The 17,417-nt window shown below is 35.8% G+C and overlaps 1 protein-coding gene and 1 long non-coding RNA gene across 4 annotated transcripts; one reads left to right on the top strand and one right to left on the bottom strand.

Annotated features, from left to right (window-relative positions):
* Positions 1 to 9,409: 9,409 nt before the first annotated feature.
* LOC125591574 lies at positions 9,410 to 11,147 on the bottom strand. 3 transcript variants are annotated; one of them, XR_007327634.1, is made up of 4 exons: positions 10,954 to 11,115; positions 10,174 to 10,236; positions 9,822 to 10,048; positions 9,410 to 9,734 (listed from the first exon to the last, which is right to left on the bottom strand). It is a non-coding gene; the product is annotated as an uncharacterized LOC125591574 (long non-coding RNA). The 3 variants fall into 3 exon arrangements; XR_007327635.1 differs by lacking the exon at positions 10,174 to 10,236 and having other exon boundaries at positions 9,822 to 10,027; positions 10,954 to 11,147; XR_007327633.1 differs by lacking the exon at positions 10,174 to 10,236 and having other exon boundaries at positions 10,954 to 11,137.
* A 129-nt stretch (positions 11,148 to 11,276) lies between these two features.
* LOC125591573 (3-ketoacyl-CoA synthase 2-like) lies at positions 11,277 to 14,067 on the top strand (the record flags this gene model as incomplete). Its single annotated transcript, XM_048766000.1, has 2 exons — positions 11,277 to 11,966; positions 13,184 to 14,067. Coding segments are annotated over 2 exons (1,497 nt in total), but the record flags the coding sequence as incomplete, so codon positions are not given.
* Between the last annotated feature and the right edge of the window lie 3,350 nt (positions 14,068 to 17,417).

The raw sequence follows: 17,417 nt of genomic DNA, 5'->3' as shown, positions 1-17,417 counted from the left end.
TAGCTGGGACGATTCAGTCCGGAAGAAACTTTGAGGGAAAATAGCGGAAAAAAAGTTAAGCAAAACAAGAGACTGAAACAAAAAATTACAAAGGAAACACCCACAAGGGGATTCAGTTAATATGGAACTTTAGACTTCCTTCACCAAAAGTAAGTCAAGACATCTATAAACCATTTTAAAACCATTATTGGATCTTGCTATACTTTTTGGAATGTGCCTAATCCTCTTAAGTCTTACCGTGACGTTCTTGTTGTGGTGGATATATATGTGTCTATGCTCTGCAAGTATATTTGTTGCTAGGATTCATCTTCAGTACATTAATGTACCATAAAAAGTTAATGTCTAATTTCAAAAAGGTAATGTCTAGAAACCGATGAACGGTGTGGGAATCTCTATAATCTTTTTTTTTTTGTAGTTAGACATATTATCAAGCATTAGAACACCTGATGAGTTCTTGAAAATTCATAGGTTTCTGCTAAACACAGAGCTGAAAACCCATATGTGATTGGCATCGCTAATTCATATGATTAGATTTCTTCACTTTTATGTAAGTATCAATTAAGAATATTATTTTGTGATTATGTAAATATCGATAATTTTGAGAAGCTTTACTTGATTCAAATGACAATTAGGATCATATTTTCACAGTTTCATTTTGATTAGAATATCTAATCAATGTTGTAGTCATTTATGTCATTTTAGATTTAAAACTATAGTAGTATAAGTAAATAGTAAGATCGCTTATTCTCAAACTAAAGTGTAAGTAAATTTGATTATTTAGACTATTTTCCGGTGTTATGCACAGATTTAGAATGATGTTTATGTGTTACATGCTGAATTGTCTTTTACTGTTTTTATTGTTTGATTGAATTTGTAAGATTTGTTATAAATCAATTAGTGGATGTCCATAACCGGTCCGGTTCATAACCGGCCCATACTCTAGAGAGAGAGTCGGCCACAACTTGGAGAGAGAGAGAGAGGCGGCTTGGAGAAAAGGAAACCATCTTTCCTTTTCCTTGTAATTGTTATCTTTCCATTATTATGTATTAGTAATTTTTCTAATCCTAGTGGATTTAGGTTTTAGATACTTTCCTTTTTACTTATCTTGTAATACCCTATATAAAGGGAACACTTATTCATTAATGATATACAAAAATATTCAGACCTAAAACCTTCGTTTTACAACACGTTATCAACACGATTGTTCTCTGCAATCTAAGCTAAAATCGCCAACCCCTTAAACTCTAACCTAGTCGGTGACTTTAACCTAATCCCGACAAACCCTAATTCGTCCCAGCTCGCGTTCCAACTCGTCAGCATCCGATCAGCTCCAACCCTAAGGTGTTCCTGATCCTAGACGACCCCAGCTTCCCGTTCGCATCACAGCCAGCTCGCGCCGATTAACCAGCTCGCAATCCTGATCAGCCGCTTGCAAACCCGATAGGAAGCAGCTCACGAACCCGATAGGAAGCAGACGTGTCCCGTCTCGTTCAGCTCGCATCCGACGACAGCCAGCTCGCGTCCGTTCGTGTGCAGCTCGAGGTTCATCCATTCTCTTTGGTGGTCCGGTTTCAACCCTACAAACAAAGGTATACCGTTTAATCTGAGAACATAATGATCAAACTCTAAAACCCTAATCCATTATTATGGAAATCCTATGTTCTTGATAAAACCCTAAAAATTGGTATAACCTAAAACTGATCATCTCACAATCACTAGGTTGAAATCGATTCTCTAGAACATGATTGATTGTTTTATTGATTGTTATGATCTGAATTAAGAAACCCTAAATCTGGAATCGAAACCCTAGAAACCCTAAAGCTTAAATCGGTTTTGTTTGATGTCCTTATCTGATCGATTGATCATTGAGGTTTCTAGATTGTTCTTGTTTTGATTGAATGATTGATGATCTGAGGTTGTAGGATTGATAGATTGATTGTATAATCTGAATCTCGAAATTAAATCCTAAAGGCCTTGAAACCTTGATCACATATTGCTAAAATCGAATTCTAGTATTGTTTAAATCAAAACCATAGATTTCATAATTGAAACCAATTGATTAAGGTTGTTTGCATAACATATAAAACTGAATATGAATTGCATTCGTCTTGTTTTAATTATCAACCAACATGACATATAGATCGTATAAACTTGAATAGTTTGCATCATAAAATAGTATGGCCGTGTGGCCTGATCTATTTGTCACATATAGATTCTAATGATTGTTCGCACCATGGTCGATTAGATTGTTTGAAACATGATTGTATAAGACTTGATTGTGGCCGAAAATTATTGATTGCCTTGCGGCCACATGATCACATTGTGAAACCCTAAATTACGAATGATAATGTGATTCAGATGTCGAAAATCTCAAACCTAGACTATGCTGCCCTTAATCTCTCCGGAGACAACTATTTGCAATGGGCACTTGACACAAAGATTAACTTGAGGTCAAAGGAACTCGGTGATGCTATCATCGAGGGCAACAATGAGACTGATAAGAATCAGTACAGGTCTATAAGTATTATACGCCACCATCTCATTGAGGGTCTAAAAGATCAGTACCTCACCATGGAGAATCCACTAGACCTTTGGACCGCTTTACAGCGATGATATGATCACCAGAAAACGGTGCTATTACCAATGGCTAAACATGAGTGGAAGAATCTCAGATTCATGGACTATAAGTCTGTGGATGAATATAATTCAGTATTGTTTAAGATAGTCTCAATGATGAGACTTTGTGGTGAGGAAGTAACCGAGAAAGAGTTGCTTGATAAAACATTCTCCACGTTCCATTCGACGAACGTGTTGCTGCAACAGCAGTATAGATAGAGAGACTTCACCTCATACACTGATCTGATCTCGTGCCTACTCCTGGTCGAGGCTAATAATGAACTCCTGATGAAAAACAGTGAGATGAGACCCATCGGAACAGCAGCATTACCAGAAGCCAATGAGGCTGAAAAGAAAGATCCCAAAGTGTGCAACCACGTCCATGATGATAAGAGATCACACGGCAAAGGCCGTAGTAGAAACAAAGGACGTGGCCATGACAACTATTCATATGGCCGGCTAAGAAACCACAATAACCGTGGTCATGGTTCCAGCTATGGTTGTGGCCGAGGCAGTTATGGCCGTGATCGAGGCGGCATATCCAAACCGTCTAACTCGACCAAATCAACTTGTCACAGATGCGGAATGAGTAACCATTGGGCCAAGAATTGTAGAACCCCTAAACATCTATGTGAGCTCTATTAAGAGATCCTTAAGAACAAGAACCTGGAAGCCCATATGGTTCATGATACCGGGTATGATGCTGATGATGATTCCGACCTTGAAAAGGACGACCTCTTGGATTTTGAGACTTCTGATTGTCTCAAAGACTAAAATCGACATCTTGTCTTATTGTTTTATGAAATGCTTTGAGTTCATTGCTATTATATCTTGCCTGATTTTGCTTGATAATGTGAATGATTTTATTGATAAAGAAATTGCCTAAAGGGCATTATAGTACGAGTATAGTAGCTTAGTAAGAAATCTATGGCCAAGGCATTGTCTAAAGGAAATTATATACACCCAAGAATGTAAGACTCATTAAGTTATAATAAAATGGTTTCCAAATAGAAACAATGGGCAAAAAGAAACAAGTTCCTTCAGATTTAAGAAAGAAAGAAAACGCCTAAGACCCTTTTAAGAAAGTGGTCAAGACTATACCTATGTAATCTACTGATCAAAACTATGCTACAGATCAGTATGATAAGAGGCAAGAGCCGTGGTGATCATACTGATATATCCCACGAAAATTATACACTTTATGGCAAGACCGGATTAGCCATCATAGTCTAAACTTGATGCAAAGATTGATATTGAGAAGGCACAAAGAGTTATCCCATAAGATCTCACGTTGTGAAACATGTACACAAAGGGAAACTCATTAGGCTTTATTGTCCTAAGCATCACGAAATTATAGTATGTTCATGAGGGGGAGAGAGGATAAACCCGTGATACATTATCAATACTACAAATTCGTGAACCATGGTCTATGACCATGATATAAACGGCTTGGCTATGCAGTTTATTACCTATAAGGATCGGACATCCATCCATAGGGACATCATGGATTTACATGTATATAAAGTAAAAATATATCAGGCCATATAAGTGAGCATAGATATTCCCATCTCAGATTGAATACGGATCATAAACCAGACATACACCATCTTAAGAGACTTTGAATAAACCACCACAGACATATGTGCCGTTTAAGATGGAACCTCAGAAGAGGATTGAGAATATATGTTGGATAAGAGTATGACTTTCTCTCACGATTCTAAGAGACCTTGAGCCAAATATTGGTGATCAGAAAGTGGCCAGGTACACGGATTGCATGATCAATGAATCCGACTATCCAACATTAAAAGGAGAAAGCTATAAGCTGGTAAAGAGTAAAGAATGATAAGAAATAGAATGGTATCAACCATCATTGTCTTGGCAAAGATCCTCGGATTAGAATTATAGACGCCCAAAGAAAGAAAAGATTATACATAGCTAGCTAATCGAGATGCCAGACACTGACCCGAAAAGAAAAGAAAAGAATGACGAAGTCATAACCAGCTTAGGACCAAACGAAATCTGATGTCCTAGAAAGAGACACAGTCAAGTTGCTACAGAGTCTATACAAGATAGACCAAAGTGGTCCATAAGATAAGGAACCTCGGAAAGAAAAAGAGAAAGGTGCATAGAATACAAATCCGAGGTCATAAGGAAACCAGACCAGACATTGAGAAAATGTTGCGCAGCTAAACATCTAAGGTACCAAACCATGTAGTTTGGGACGCCAAGCTACTTGGTAACAAAGGTCCTGGATAATGAAATCTCAAATCGATTAGATCATGTCTGGAACACAATGGAACCATATATAAGTGTCGACACATAAAGATATATTTGTACATAAGAGAGTAGCACTTGTACATAAAGATATAAACGAGGACCAGAACCCACGAAAGAGTACTCATAAAGATTAAAGATTAAATTGAAAAGATAAATGTGGGGTTTAAAGTATATATAAAGAAGAGATAGGCGTTTGGCCATACATACATATACAGAAACGCCATCTGATATAAACCAATGAAATATATGGGTCTTGTGAGGAATAAGAAACCGTGAGAGATGGTACATGATCACAAGGTGTAAAGGTGTTCATGTTTTCCTACTAACAGAATTAAATCATAGCTTGTTACACAAGGATACTCACAGAGACCATGGAACAGATTATAAGGAGATAAACTCCTATGTGGTGGATGCTGCTACACAAATTCGAAATTGATAAAGGTCTGATCATAAGAAAGAAATTAGATACTGATGTAGTAAGCAGCATATGGATCACTAGATAAAGAACAACATTGTTCCTAAGCTGTACATGGATAAAGAACAGTATTGTTCCTAAGCTGTTCATGGATTGAAACAAAGCAGCTGCATATAGTATGTAATACTAGTAAAGGAATTGTATAAGCACAATCCAAATTCAGTCCATACATATACTTATAAAAGAGATTTGAATTCCTTGTGTTTACTTTATACTAAACCAGCCTAAAGAGAGGTTAATTGGTTGATACAGATTATTTATTAAATCTGTGTGGGTGTCTGGCTAGAGGTGTCCAGCCCTTTTTCTTTGATCATGGCTAGAGGAAAAGAAAGATCAGCCATCATGATTGCCGTCCATAAGCTCGTGTAGTCGAGGTCCATGACCTAATAGATCTTCCGGTGCGTGGTATGATCCACAGCAACAAAGGTCATGGGACACCATCAAGGTATGGATAAAAGAATGCAATAGCATTACCGAATGAAAGAGAGATTACTGATCGAGATCCATGAGTGTGTTCGGCCGAAGAGCCATAGCTTGATGAGATTATAAAACTCATTACAGCAATAATCATTGATCACATCTTGATCTAGAACACTCATGAGACAAGTTATAAACATGTATAGAAGAAGTCTATGACTCAATATGGATCGATCAGATTAGTGCATACTCGATGATAATAAAGAAAGATCTATGGACAGAGACATTGGTACACATCCGTGTAGTAGATACACCGGAACATAGGTTTACGACCTGAGACTATAAGTTCATAAGTACCATGCTCAGTATATATATTGTCCACAGTGTGTTTAGTCTGTCCGACCTAATTAAGAGTAGTCGACAGCCAAAGGTCCACTTCTTGACCACGCACACACGATGTCAGAAGACATGAGAAGAGACCGAAAAGGTCAAAGTAATCCAATTGCGGTTCAGTAATGAACTTGGCCGATTTGTTTACTCCCTACCTGCACGTTCAGGAAAGATCACGCATCAGATGCGTAGACTGAAGAAACCTCCACTGAGGTCCACATCAGGGGGAGTAGTACGTGTTGTACTCTTTTTCCTTCATCATGGTTTTGTCCCACTGAGTTTTCCTGATAAAGTTTTAATGAGGCAACATGAAGCGTACTACGATCCTGAATGGTTATGGCATCCAAGGGGAAGTGTTATAAATCAATTAGTGGATGTCCATAACCGGCCCGGTCCATAACCGGCCCGGTCAATAACCGGCCCGGTCCATAACCGGCCCGGTCCATAACCGGCCCGGTCCATAACCGGCCCATACCCTAGAGAGAGAGTCGGCCACGACTTGGAGAGAGAGAGAGGTGGCTTGGAGAAAAAGAAATCATCTTTCCTTTTCATTGTAATTGTTATCTTTCCATTATTATGTATTAGTAGTTTTCCTAATCCTAGTGGATTTAGGTTTTGGATACTTTCCTTTTTACTTATCTTGTAATCCCCTATATAAAGAGAACACTTATTCATTAATGATATACAAAAATATCCAGACCTAAAACCTTCGTTTTACAACAAGATTATGATATTGAATGAATTAGTGGATGTAAAAAGCCAAAAACACAGATTGCTCACAGAGAGCATGTTAATTATTAGATAGAGGTACTGGAAAGAAGATCAAGACAAAAGTAAATCAAGAAAACTTCAAACTAATATTTTTTTTAAAGAAAACTTCAAACCAATATTTGTATGCAACGAACTAATTTATAAAAATGTAAAAAACTAAACAGAAATAAATTTGTTTTATATGTTTGTGGTTAATAAGTGGAAATGTGTTAATGTTTTCAAAGATAAATATGTAATATTTTTATGTCTATTTTTATTTTCTTCCGCTAAATTTTATACATTAATATTTAGTTATGGATATATATAATATATATATACATATATATCAAAATATTTAGATTTTGAAAACAAATAGTGTTTCCGTGCATAGCACGGGAGCGAACACTAGTATGTAACTAAATAAGTAATATTTATTTGTTCGGGGGCTTCATTAATTTATAATTGATTCTTATTCCGCTTCTCCTTTTATAAACCTCGTAAAATGGTAATCAAATATATTGGGATCTAAAAACATATATTTGGGTGATCCCCAAACCTTTTATCAACTTTGTTTTGGAATCCATAAGATAGATTGGTTAATCGTGGATGAGATAAGCATACACGTGACTTGGGCGATCGCTTTATTGTTCTCCAAATACAAAGATTAACAGTAAAAATAGTAGTTGCGGAAAAAACATTTTAACAATTTCCATACAATATTATGGCCATAAATCTTTGAACATTTTATTATATACAAAACAATCAGTAAACATGCTCATCACGAGAAAATAAATTATATAAAATTCAGCAATTTGTTATTTTTTGTCGACATTCAGCATTCAGTATATTCACAAGAAACTTCAAGTATATATTTGCCAAAATTCAACTTTTAAAAAAATCGGGCTAAATGCTAATTGAGAGTGCTATTTTTTTTTTCTTTTATCAAAGCAGTATTTTTGGATGAAAATAGTGTTCACTCTGTTCCGGTTTACGCATTTGAAGTCTATATACTCATATATACTTGCTGAGACTATACAGTTGAGAAAATGGAAAATACTGAGAGGATTGAAGTGGTCTAGAACGCCGTCGCGGCGAAACAAAAGTTCTATTTGCGTCGGCCAAGCCCATTTATACAGTTTTGAAAGATTGTCCAATTGCAAAATAATATTGTGTTGAATATCATTGTATTGAATATCGCATTATTAACAAGGAAAATATTAAAACTTTGGAAAACCCCAATATTGTCTTGTAAAATTGGATTATATTTTTAAAACTATTTATTTGTAAATAGTTTGGATATGTCAAAGACTTAGTCTCAAACTTGAAAAGTATGAATGAATTTAATGAAAAATGTTGACTTTACTTAAATTTGTTGAAGTTTACTAATTTTAGTCCAATAATATATTAGAAGATTTTTTGGAAAATTGTTTTAAGTTTGAAAGCCATATACAGTAACAGTGTGTAGAAGAATAAAATATATTTGGTTTGACAACTGCAGGGTAAGGAAAAAATAGTATAAACAAAATAAAATGATAACAATAATAATAAGTGACAAAATCCCAGTCATGTTCATGCAACAAGACTCGAACACTTCCGACCAGATTATATAACTTTTCAACATATCATAATATATATATATATACTTTCTTACAAATTATTTTATAATAACTATATTTAATTATATATAATAATATTTTATATTTTTACAATTTATTCAAAGTATGATATACAAATAAATTTGACTCGACTCATTCCGCATAATTTCGACGGTCTCTACCTGTTAACCACAAAAGAAATAAAAGGAATAGGAAAAAATGAATAAAATAAAATAAAAAAAAAATTATTCTTATCCTATTTTGTCAAAGAATAATTGTAATTTTTTATTTTTTAAATTCTAAGGAATGTTGAAAAATTATAAGTAATAAATATTTCTTGTAAATGGTGAAAATTGTAAAGAATGTTAAAGAATTAACTATTCCTCCACTCATTCTCTTGGTCAAGTTTGGTGTAGGATGTTTTGATATTTCAACACACTTATTAAATATTAATTATTAGACAGTTGGGAGAAGACAAAAGATCATAAACTAAAAACCAACGGAAAGGTGAATACTTTGCCTATAAAACCTTGGGACTACATAGCATAACTAAAATTATTAAACTGCCTCCTCTTTCTGATAAGTTGCCTATAAATTCTCAATAACTCTCCAGCCTTTTAGTCATAACTCATAAGTTATCTCTTTCTCTACATTGAACACCCTCCTTTTTGTTGGTCTTATTAGTTTTTTTTTTTTGTGACACGGTCTTATTAGTTTCAAATCCGAGATACCTACCAATTACCATGAAGGAGAATCACATTCAAAGTGAGAGCATGATTATCCCTAGAAACTCATAAAGTTTCTTAAGTACACTTTAATGACTATTTAACTATTAAATTTTAGCTAAGAACCTTAGTTAAGAATCACCTAATTTTCTTGCTCCAATGGGAGTTTCTTAATTTAGGTTTCTTAAAAAAAAAGGTTGGCACATACAAAAACATTGGCACATACAACTGATCCAACAGATAGACTTTGCATCAATAAATAAGTACTTTCAATTCGGGGGTGACGATATGCCAGTAGGTGGCGATCAGATGAGACAGGGAATTGAAGCAGGGAGATGGAAATGCCAGGTTGACGCATCTTGGATCGAAGATCAGGGCGCTACAGGTCTCGGGTTTGTGCTACTTAGATGATGGAAGATCCACCCTGTTCGGGGTCAAGGGTAACATCAGCTCGGTTTCACCTCTCCATGCGGAAGCAGAAGGCATAATCTGGACGATGCAGGAGATTCTTAAAAGTGGGAGAAGAGAGATTCAAATTCTGTCGGATTGCGAACAACTAGTGAAGATCATACTAACCGATATGGAATGGCCGGCCTTAGCGCCGGAGCTAGACGAGATTAAAGCATTATCCTTTGATTTCTCAAGCTTCTCTATATCTGCTATCCCAAGATCACAGAATGCATGTGCGGACAGACTCGCCAAAGGTGGCCGACTACGCAAGCTAAATCCCTCAGTTAGTGTCTTTGCGCCCATATGGCTAGCCCCTGAAGCTAGTCTAACGGCTGCAGAGTAGTTTTTAGATTCTATTTCGATGTCAAAAAAAAAAAGTACTTTCAATTCCAAAAGCATACAAACAAATGATACAATTGACAATGAACTTTGAAGGAAAGCTATGTCAAATGCCTGCAATACACGGATAAAAACTTACTTAAGCTGAGAGTACAAATAGAAAATAATTAGGAAAGAGCTTCAAATTCCCTCTCAGAACAGCCTACGATAAAATACTGAATACTATTATTGTTTTAAAGATTTAGATATCAAGCAGTCATCAGGCAAACTAAAGACTTGTATCTCAAATCCAGTCAATTCATGGAAAGGATTAAAGCATATGGTCTGAAGTATCTATCCTTACCCCAACTAAATGCAAAAGAGAAAGAGAAGGATCAAAGGCAATGCTTGACTTATCCTTCTGGTTTTGAAAAAAATTCCTAGGAAAACATACAAAGTATCTTGTTGAAGCCACAAAGCAGAATGTATCATACATTCATTCCTTAGAAACCCGGTACCCCGACTAACGGAATCCATGAGACCAGGCAAGGAATGAGAAATTAGACAAACCAAACAAAAAAAGCAAGGTTCTGAGACGGCCTACAAGAAGCGCTAATCAGACCAAATATCCTAAAGAGGTGCCAATAATTTGAAAGAAATATCTTCAATTACACATCAAGCTTCCCACAAAATCAATTCAAAACCATTGCACGTCTCTCATCTACATCTATAACAATCAGATCAAATCCATCTCCCAATTCCCAAAATCAGAAATCGAAATTGCAATTCCTATCCAATCTCTAACGAAGACCTCGGGGAAGCTAAAATCTGACTACCATCCCAGTCACATCACAAAGTAGAATCTCAAGAGTCAAAGCCGTAAACAATCTTAAAAACGAAATTGAAATCGATTCTTACTGTTTTGGAGATCAACACGAACCTGAGGCGAAGCGTGAAGAAACGAGGGGGCGCCGCTCTTCCTCCAAGACGGAGCTCCAACGCCGTCGACGTTTCTCCTCGACGGAGAACACGAGAGAAGATGAGAGAAGAGGAGAGGAAGAAAAGAAAAGAAAGAAAGAAAAAAAAAACCCTAGAAGCTGACACGTGTTATAAGAAACTCTTCTATGATCGGTAACAAAAACTATTAACTAAGGATCGATTATAAGCTTTTAATTTTGTTTCCATTTAATTAATTGCCTTATTTTCTTTAAAAACTCATCTAAGAAACTGCGATGACGGTGGTCTGAGCAAACGAACAATAATTCATCTGATGTAGCAAACCAAAAACTCTCAAACTTACTCTTTTCGGTATGCTTCAAATACGTTAAACTCGGCTACCATTACCTAGTATCTAACGCCGTCTACATCCTCCTCGCAGCAACCTCCTTACTCAACCTCTCCAATCAAACTCTCTTATACAACCACCTCCTCTCATCCACTCTCTTTGCCGCTGCGCTTATCTTTCTAACCACCTACTTCACAACCCGTCCTCGTAAAATTTTCCTCCTCGATTTCGCTTGCTACAAACCCGACCCTTCTCTTATATGCTCACGAGAAACATTCATGGATCGGTCTCAACGTGTAGGTATCTTCTCAAAAGACAACCTCGCTTTCCAACAAAACATCCTCGAACGTTCCGGTTTAGGGCAAAAGACTTATGTCCCGGAGGCTCTCTTACGTGTCCCGCCAAATCCTTCTATGTCTGAAGCTAGAAAAGAAGCTGAGACGGTTATGTTTGGAGCTATAGACGCAGTGCTTGAGAAAACCGGAGTGAAGCCAAAGGAAATTGGGATACTTGTGGTGAATTGTAGCCTGTTTAATCCAACACCTTCTCTATCGGCTATGATTGTGAATAAATATAAGCTTAGAGAAAACATTTTGACCTATAATCTCGGTGGTATGGGTTGTAGTGCTGGTCTTATCTCCATCGATCTAGTTAAACAGCTTCTTCAGGTCATTATTTTTTTCCTCTATTTTAAATTTATACTTCTGAAATGTAAGATGTTTAGAATAATTTTTATGTTCCAATATATAAGATGTTCTCATCTATCTAGGTAACTTTAAGTTTATCAAAAACTGTGTAATCAATCAAATTTAATAGTTTTATTTTGTAATTGGTCGAGTAGCTTTTAGTTTATAATTTTAGTGATACTTTCTAGGTAAAAAGTAATTTTCTTAATAAGTGTGCATTACCCAAAACATTTTACATTTCAGAACAGAGGTAGTAGAATTTTTAGTTTTTCATATACATTAAAAACAATTTAAATTTAATTTTAAATACATCAATTTATATAACTAACAATAGTTAATACTTAATAGATCAATTCCCTCAAATAACCATTTATAAGTTTTTGTTACCAAAAAAACCTTTAAAAATGATTAAAATGCTTATTTTTATTTTGAAAATTTTAATATTTATTTTTTAAAATTTGAAATTCATCCTCAGAACCTCACCCCTTAACTCTAAACCATAAGTCTAAATTAATTAATTTTATGGTATAAATGTAAATTTACCCTTTAATAAAACATTTTTGGTTATTTTCCCCATTGAATACTATGAAAATAAACTAAAAAGATTATCCTAGGAAATTTCTCTAGTTTTAATAACTAAAAACTAATAATAATTCAGTAAATCTAATCATTTATCTAGAAATTTTACAATTTATCATCTTAACTAATAAAAATTCATTAAAAAATTTAAAATTTCTTTTTACAGAAAAATATATATTTATACTTAGGAGTATAATTATGTTTCAAAAAATATAAACACATGTAAAATCTCACATATAAGGAGGCATATATTTCACGTAAAATATAAACATGCATGCATGTGTTTAACGTACGAGTTTCATTATACTTACTTACCCTCGATCGTAGAACTTTTTTTTTTATCTGTAACAATGAAAATAGCAAAAGTGTGAAAGGACCACAAGTATGTCAAAAACGTGTTACGTTCTTAAATAAATAAATAAATTTTCAGTAAAAAGTTAAATAAATTGAAAACTAGAAAAATTAGGAAATAATCTGATATGAAAGTATATATATTATATACTAACCAGATCGAGAATCCAGAAATATTGATATGGAAATATATATAACGTATTTAAAAAAAAGAAGTTATATATATTACATAAGTACGCTAGTCCTAAAAGAACTTTTCATGCATGCAGGTCCAAGCAAATTCATATGCACTAGTAGTGAGTACAGAGAACATAACCCTAAACTGGTACACAGGCAACGACCGATCAATGCTTCTCTCAAACTGCATTTTCCGAATGGGCGGCGCCGCCGTTCTCTTCTCCAACCGCTCCTCCGACCGCCGCCTCTCAAAGTATCAACTACTCCACACTGTCCGTACCCACAAAGGAGCTGACGACAACGCCTTCAACAGCGCTTACCATTGCGAAGACAAGAACAACAACAACAAAATCGGTGTCTCGCTCTCAAAAGACCTAATGAAAATCGCCGGAGAAGCTCTCAAAACGAACATTGCCACGCTTGGACCGCTACTCCTACCAGTGTCCGAACAACTTCTAACTTTTGCGAGACTCGCGGCTCGAAAAGTGTTTAAAGTCAATAGAATCAAACCTTATGTTTATGATATCAAGCTAGCTTTCGAGCATTTTTGCATCCACGCAGGAGGCAGGGCAGTGCTCGATGAGATTCAGAAGAATTTGGATCTTTCCGAGTGGCAGATGGAGCCATCGAGGATGACTTTGAACCGGTTTGGGAACACTTCGAGTAGCTCGGTTTGGTATGAGCTTTCTTATAGTGAAGCTAAAGGAAGGATTAAAAGAGGGGATAAGACTTGGCAGATTGGTTTTGGGTCAGGTTTTAAGTGTAATAGTGCGGTTTGGAGAGCTTTAAGAAGTATTGATCCGTCCAAGGAGAAGAAGACTAATCCATGGATCGATGAGATTCATGAATTTCCAGTTCAGGTTCCGAGGATATCGTCATCCTCGTCGGAATCTCGATAGATAAAAGCTTCATATGTGTTAAAAGGGCATTAACGTTCGGACTGAAACGTCATCTATATTATTAAAACCGATGTATATTTGGGAATATATAACAATATAAAAAGATAACAATATATAAAAGAAGCATAATGTTGTTTGGAAACAAAGATAGCACTAAAAAAAAGAAATATAATGTATTTTTAGTAATCTATATTATTAAAATTGAAATATTTTTTGTTGTAAAAAAAAACTGAAGTATCTTTTGGTACTGTTTGAAAACATGGATAGCTGTATAAAAAAAGAAGTATATTGTCATTTTAGTAATTTCATTACTATAATTACATTAATTGTCTTTCTATATTGGGAAATTTGCCAAATATGACTCGCAACTTGATTTTAAATACAAACATATACCCAAACTTGAATCAAATGCAAAACTAACCTAAAAACCTTGTGAAAATACAACCAGTCCCTTGTGACCAAACAAAAAAACAAAAGCCATTTTTACGAATATAGCCCCAGTAAGTCGTCTGAGTCGTCTGAGATGCTAGAAGTCTTCTAGACGACTTCCAAGAAAGTCTTCTGGTGTAGCTGATCTTAAAAATAATTTATAAATTTTTTAAAAAATAATTTGATAAGCCAAAAATTAAACTTTTGTTGTAATTAGAGAGTTTAGAGACTGAATATTTCTGTGTTATTATTAATGATCAAGGGGTTCTTTTATATAAGGATTACAAGATAGAGATAAAAGGAAAGAGTACAAATCCTAATCCAACAGGAAATAGGAAAACTACTAAAACATAGAAAATGAAAACTGTGAAGCCTTGGCCGACTAGAAACTTGTGGCCGCCTCTCCTTCTCCATGTGGCCGCGGTTGGGCCTTGATGTGGTCGGTGGGCTTTCTCCTCTTGTCTTGGTTAATGACAATCCACTCCATGATTTATAACACTCCCCCTTGGATGTCATAACCATACATGATCTGTAGTACGCTTCATGTTGCCTCATTAATACCTTATCAGGAAAACCCAGTGGGACAAAACCATGATGAAGGAAAAAGAGTACAACACGCACTACTCCCCCTGATGTGAACCTCAGTGTAGGTTCTACATTCTACGCATCTTGGTGCGTGATATAACCTGTATGTATAGGATGGGAGTAATCGGCCAGTTTCATTACTGAACCGTATTTAGACCACTTCGACTTCTTAGGTCGTTTCTCATGTCCTTTGACATCAAGTGTCCCGGTAAAGCATATGTGCTAAGCAATGTGAATCACATTGTCCTCGGAGATCACTATTGGATCTTTGCAAATCGTGTTTGCATATGTCCATAGCCTAGACGTGATCGTCTACTCTTAACTCTTTACTATGGTCGGACAAAATAAGTACTTATGGACAATGTACTAGACATGGTTATCATGAACCTATGTCTCGATCTGGTCGATCCATGTCTGGGTCATATACCTCGTCTATACATGTCCACTAGTTGTCTCATGAGTGTTCAAGATCAATGATCATTGCTGTGAGTTTTATAATCTCTTATTATGGCTCTGCGGCCGAACACTCTCATGGATGTGGTCATCGATTTCTTTACCTTAGGTAATACCGTACTCATTTTGCATTCCTATCTTAATGATGGCGTCTCATGACCTTAGTTGCTGTGGATCATATCACACGCTAAATATATATTATTAGGTCATGAATCTCGGCTTTCACAAGCTTATGGACTACAATACATTTGTATCCGGTTGATCCTTTGTCTCTACTAGCCCGTGATCAAGAAGAAGGGCCAGACGCCTTTTAGTCTTAAAAGCCGGACGCGTCTAGCAGAAGAGCCAGACGTTCTTTGCTTAAGAGCCGGACGCCCTTAGATGGACAGAGTCGGACATCTTTAGTTTGAAGGGCCGGGGCCGGACGCTTTTGGTCGGACACCCACATAGATTTATTCTATGCCTACTAACTTCTTTTAGGTTTAGTAGAATCACAAGGAATTTCAAATATATGGACTGTATTGGATTGTCTTTTATACAACTCCAAGATCAATGATCATGCGTGATCAATTTTTTTTACATACTATATGCAGCTGCTTTATGTTTCAGTCCATGAATCAGCTTAGGAACGAAGCTGTTCTTTCATCTTATCCAGTGATCCATATGATGCTTACTACATCATTGTATCTAATTTCTTTCTTATGACCAGACCATTGTCAATTTCGAAATCTGTAGCAGCATCCACCACATAGGAGTTTATCTCCTTATAATTTGTTCCTTTGATCTCTGTGAGTACCTTGTGTAACAAGCTATAATCGAATGCTGTTAGTAGGAAAAACATGAACACCTTCACATCATGTACATCTCTCACGGTTTCTTTACTTCTCACAGGATCCATCTATTTCACTGGTTGATCAGATGGCGTTTTTGTATATGTATATGGCCAATACGCCCATCTCTCTTTTAGATACTTTGAACCTCCACGTTTTATCTTTTCTAATCTCTATGATCATTTATGATTGTATGAGTACTCTTTCGTGGGTTCATGATCCTCGCTTATCTCTTTATGTTCAAGTGCTATAACTTTATGTATCTTTATACAAATGTGTGTGTGTGTCGACACTTTTATGTGGTTCCATTATGTTCCAGACATGATCTATAGATTTGAGATCTTATTATCCAGGACCTTTATTACCTAGTAGCTTGGCGTCCCAAGACTACATGGTTTGGTACCTTAGATGTGTAGCTGCGCAACCTTTTCTCAATGTCTGGTATGGTTTCTCTTATAATCTCGGATCTGTATTCTATGCACCATTCTTTTCTATCCGAGATTCCTTTATCTTATGGAACACTTGTTCTATCTTGTATAGACTCTATATCAACTTGATTATGTCTCTTCTAGGACATTCATTTGGTGCTAAGCTGGTTAGTCATTTCTCGGGTCAATGTCTGGCATTTCGATTAGCTTCTCAATTAGCTAGCTTTATATAATCTTTCTTTGGACGTCTTAAATTATAATCTCTAGTCCAAGGATCTTTGCCAAGACAATGATGGTTAAAACCATTCGTACTTTTAACATTCTTTATCCAGCTTATAATCTTTCTCCTTTAATATTCGGATTCATTTGTTTCATGCAATCCGTACCTGGCCACTATTTGATCACCCATGTTTTGGCTCTCGGTCCTTTTGATTTCGTGGAGAAAGTCCTATTCTTATATATTCTCAATCCTCTTCTGAGGTTCCATCTTAGACGGCACATGTATGTATGTGGTGGTTTATTCAAAAATCTCTTAAGATGGTGTATGTCTGGTTTTATGACCCGTATTCAATCTGAGATGGGAATATCTATGCTCACTTATATGGCCTGATGCATATGATCATATTATTATTCTATACATGTAAAACATAATGTCTCCAAGCTTATAGACTTTAGAATCTTAGTCTTATAGATAATGGCTTA

Source organism: Brassica napus, chromosome C8 (assembly GCF_020379485.1).
Source record: "Brassica napus cultivar Da-Ae chromosome C8, Da-Ae, whole genome shotgun sequence".
Lineage (NCBI taxonomy): Eukaryota > Viridiplantae > Streptophyta > Magnoliopsida > Brassicales > Brassicaceae > Brassica > Brassica napus.
The sequence above is the reverse complement of the archived record's forward strand: the minus strand, read 5'-3'. Positions and strand labels throughout refer to the sequence as shown.